We start from the raw sequence: 4,970 nt of genomic DNA, 5'->3' as shown, positions 1-4,970 counted from the left end.
ATTACTGCACGGTCGGAACTAGAAGCACAAGCATTTCGCTACACTCACATTAACATCTGCTAACCATGTGTATGTGACCAATACAATTTGATTTATTGAAGAACGGTGTGTAGAAGGACGACATTATTGCAATTGTTGTCGGGATCATTATCCTGAGTTCCTGGAGTGCCCTGTAAGGGTGAAGGAGATTGAGGTGGCAAAAGTTAGAGCAGTCAATTGAATCTCCTATGAGGAGGTGATTAAAATAATTGATAAAACTAGCGATGCTATTGAAGAGATGGTAGTTGACGCACCACAGCCTGCAGTAAATGTTTGCTGCCAGGCAAAAGATACCCTGTGTGTTAAAAATGTGGATTTTGTGACATTCATTACCACAGTTATAAACTGTATGGCACAAGTCTCAAAGACATTTAAGAAACTGGTCATTATTTTGGCTGCGGCAGAAAGGTTTTTGGGACTTAAGGATTTTACATCTGAAGACTTGAAAGGGGTACAGGCTCCGGAAGACCCGCCCTCCCAGGTTCCCCTTGAGCCTGTGTAGGAATGAGATCTGTTTCATATATATTTTTTACATAAAAGTTATTTTATTTATTTTATTTTATTTCTTTTTTGGTAGATTGGTAGTTTTGGTATCTTGTTCCATTTTTGGGAATCATGTTTCCATCCCGCACAGTAGGTGGCGGAATGCACATTAAATTGTGCGTTCACCAATATACCATAAAAGAAGACTATCCACTAGGTGGCGGTATGGATCTTTGGTACTAATCGTCACTAACCGTATCGTATGTAAAGAAGTCGACTTCTTCCTGAAGCAAAAGAAAGATGGCGGCTACCGTGAAGAAGGCAGTTGTAAGCTAAAACTTGTTTGAATGAATCACCCATATAATTTGTTAAGTAATTATCTAAAACCATTTAGATTGTAAACAAATCAACTCAGGTAGCCTAGTGTTTAGAGCGTCGGGCCAGTAACTGAAAGGTTGCTAGATCTGCCTCTGAACAAGGCAGTTAACCCACTGTTCCTAGGCCGTTATAGTAAATACAAATGTGTTCTTAACTGATTTGCCTAGTTAAATAAAGGTAAAATACACAATTGTCAAACTATATTGATATTCGTGCTCTCCTCGTGCGTTGGGATTGCAGCACTAGTCACGTTAACGGTCCGGTTGCCAGTTTACGTTCGGTTACTTTACTAGCTAGCTAAGATGATCTACAAACGACCAATCTATCCACAATTTCTTAGGATACTCACTGATTTATTTAGCTATGGTTTTTAGTTAAATGATGGTACCATTTGGATAAAAACGCTCAGCTAGTTTATGTTATACTATGCAGCTATATGTTGCCTAGCTTGCTACCTACATCCCCTCCCATAAGGTATCCTGCTAGTTGTTCACTTTTCTTATCCCTATTTTCTATCTAACAGGTTTAATTGTGTTCTGTTCTTTACCTATAGATATCAATATATCCAGGCTAATTGTCTACAAGCTGTATTTTCTTCTCATTCACAGGCAGTTGAAGATGTCAATGTCACATTTGAAGACCAGAAGAAGATTAATACATTTGCCAGAAACACAAATCGAATGACAGAATTTAAAGATGAAATAGAAGGAAAAAAGGTACGTGGTCAATCTAGTGTAATGATCATGAAATTCAGAATAATTCAATTTTCTTTAGACTTGTTTCTTATTCTAGTACATTATGTCACTACCGGTATAATATATACAGTAGTCTATCTATAACCATAAATTAGGTCTGAACAATGTATATTATGCATTTTCGTTTATTTTTGCGCAATATTCCAAATGCCTGTATCGCAGAATAATTTTTGTTGTATTTTTCGTTTTCATGAGCGTTTATGTCCGCTTGTCATGCTGTATATTTGGTCTCGTTCGCGCCTTCTGTGCACTTTCCCATTTACACCAGAGATCTGTATATAATGACGAGATGATCGTGTCTCCGCCCTAACAATGGGAATCGTTGTCCCAAAGGTGGGAAGACGTTCAAAATAAGCGTTTATAAACGCATTGGGATTATTTTGACATATTTTGGCGAGAGTGAAACCTCTCGTTCGCCTCTTTCTGAAAGCCCCTCCTCTCTGACAAACGGGTTCAACTCGCTATTTTGTTCCAACAATCGGTCATATGGAGACATTATTTAACTGCAATAGAGAAGTTAACATTTCGAACCATACCCAGTTCATGTTGTAACTCCTCAAATTTCGAGCAGAGCAGACACTACTAAAACCGATGTAACGTTACCAATGAACATTCATTCTGGAAATGTTATGCTCAGTTTTTCGCGCGTGCATTACTGTACCACGTATCCCTAGCAGCGTTTTAGTAAAATAAATATTTCTATACTAGCTGTTTAGTCTGTTGTATAAATGAGCAATAAGCATAAAACAATTATATAATGAATTGTCAACTCGTTCTCATTCTGAGAAAAAAAGTAGGCCACTTGAGTTCAACATCTGAACAAAGTGGACAGGCTAGCATGCTGTTCAAACAGTTGAGACAGACAGAAGGTTGTGTTCATAACAATTTAACTGTGTTGTTAGCTGAATTCAGAGCTTGTGAAATTATACCTAGATCCAAGTTGGCTAAACTTGAAATATAAATATTAGCTTGCTACTCACTAGCATGTTGGCTTGTGCTTGAGAGATTGTTTATGAGGACAGTGTTAATTTTCTATAATGCCTGCTACATTATTAGTGAATGTGCATTATGCATGGTTCTGGTTAAATTTGTATCAATAAGGGCATTTTTATATACAGACCTGAAAGCCAGATCGGTGATTATTGCAACAACAACAAAAAAGCAGTTACAACTATTTTGATAAAATAATTTAATTCACAATATATATTGTGAATCGGCCATAAGTTTGAGCAAATCGAGATATGAGATTTAGGCCATAGCCCTAACAGCAATCTGCTTTCTTCTCTTAGAAATCTCTACAGAATCTGCAGGATGCCAGTGATGACCTGATGATGGCTGAGGATGACACTCTGCTCGTCCCGTATCAGATTGGAGATGTCTTCATCAGTCACACCCAGGAAGAGACCCAAGAGATGTTGGAAGCTGCAAAGGTATTGGTTGCTATGATATGACTCATGTATAAGTTAGAGGTATGGGCCAACCTCAGAAACCGGGATGCCTGTTCCTAAGGCAAGCATGGATGGGCTATTTAACTAATTTTAATTAATGTTTCATAATGAAGGCAGAGATGTCAAGGTATTATGGTTGACCCTATTACTAAGAATGCAACTTAAATCATTTGAACAATTCTGATTTATTACTATGTCAAACCTTAGTATAAATAGTTATATTAACGTGCAATGTTTGTGGCTACAGGAACTACTGCAGCAGGAGATTAAAGACCTAGAAGGGAAGGTGTCAAAGATACAACATTTGTTGGGTGATCTGAAGGTCCAGCTCTATGCCAAGTTTGGGAACAACATCAACCTGGAAGCAGATGAAAGCTGAGTGCTTAGCCCGGTCCTAGATCGGTTTGTGCTGTTTAGTATGACAATTAATCAATGATTATAGTTGTTAAGATGCCATAAAGCAGATCTGGGATCAGGATAAGTGGGCAACTATCTCTTTACATATGGAGTTTTCAAGCAGCTCGCATATTTTCCGATCTACACAGTGCTGACAGGATGCTTGCCAAACCAACGTCTTTGTCCTCTTCTCAGCATCACACTTTTTTTCAATGGTGCATGGTCTTATTTATGGTTTTATTTTGTTCAGTCTTATTTTGTATGAATGTCGGTGAATGTACCACTTGATTTTTTTTTGGTGTGTGTGTGTACTTGCACTGGGTCTCACTAATATATGGACCTATGGACTGACACCTGAAGATGTCTTTATACACCAGATGACCATAAAGAAAACAACCTAAGGATTTACCTTTGTAGTACTTGGAGATGGAGAAAATGTGGAGTTTAATGTGGTTAAAGAAAATAAGTGGGCAGAGGCAGCCAATGTCACTGGTGCAGGGAGTGTCACAGTTCAGGGGAGCATGTACGCCGCTGACAGGAACCGCTACATGTCCTTTTACCATAATGAGAAAAATCAGTCCACGGGCCTATATTACTGAATCCCAGTGCAAGTACTAAACAAGTAAAGCCACTTAAACCAGTCTTTATAAAGTAAAGAGGGTAACGTATTCCTTGTGGATTTTTTGTACGTTTACGAGTTGGTTATGGAACAGAAATGAATACTATTGTATTCAGATTCAACTGATTTAAGACCAAAACATGTAGGCTACTGTGTGTGTATATCCCAAAGTGTATCTTAAAGGTGCAATCTGTAGTTGAATTTTTTGTCAAAAATACCTAGCAGGACTGAAAAAATGAGTTTTTTTTTTGGTGCACTGATCATCTTAAATAGAACCAAGTTTATTTGTGTGTTTGTTTTTCGATTGTTTATGTATTTAGCCAGTGTGGACATCCTATAAAGAAAGTTCTGACAATTCTGCTGAACAAGGTGTGGGAATTTAGTAAACATTTTTTGATTGATTGTTAGATTCAAAATGAATTCAAATAGAAAGGCATCCTGCTGATTGTAAGAGAATATACATGGTTTTGGATTGATGAAATCAATGAGCAATTATTTAGTTATTTTACTAAATTTACTCTGCCACTTTTGGTATTAATCGAATGTATCACATAGCTCTAATAATTAAGCATGTGTGACGAACAGATCAATGTCTCTGTGTCTGACAATGTTAATATTTAAAAGAACAGATGTGGAGGTGTAGAGGTGGAGGTGTTGACTAACAGCGAATAAACTATAAAATAAAGACATTTGCACACTCCATGTATAAACTCCCAGCAATTTAATGGGTATTTGCCAACGTTTCGGCATCAGGGTCACACTGAGGAAGGCTCGGTGATGCCCGAAATCTTGGTAAATACCCATTAAATTGCTGGGTGGTTATACATGACTTTATTTTGATAGTTTAATGTT

At 37.5% G+C, this 4,970-nt stretch overlaps 1 protein-coding gene across 1 annotated transcript; it reads left to right on the top strand.

Annotated features, from left to right (window-relative positions):
* The first annotated feature begins 793 nt into the window (after nucleotides 1–793).
* Nucleotides 794–4,483, top strand: LOC124022946 (prefoldin subunit 4-like). Its single transcript, XM_046337599.1, has 4 exons — nucleotides 794–849; nucleotides 1,509–1,616; nucleotides 2,945–3,085; nucleotides 3,351–4,483. Exons 1-4 carry the CDS (start codon nucleotides 823–825, stop codon nucleotides 3,480–3,482), a joined length of 408 nt encoding a protein of 135 aa, XP_046193555.1. The 5' UTR covers nucleotides 794–822; the 3' UTR covers nucleotides 3,483–4,483.
* Nucleotides 4,484–4,970: the final 487 nt, after the last annotated feature.

Source organism: Oncorhynchus gorbuscha, linkage group LG03, assembly GCF_021184085.1.
Source record: "Oncorhynchus gorbuscha isolate QuinsamMale2020 ecotype Even-year linkage group LG03, OgorEven_v1.0, whole genome shotgun sequence".
Classification (NCBI taxonomy): Eukaryota; Metazoa; Chordata; class Actinopteri; order Salmoniformes; family Salmonidae; genus Oncorhynchus; species Oncorhynchus gorbuscha.
This window is presented reverse-complemented; position numbering and strand designations above follow the sequence as displayed.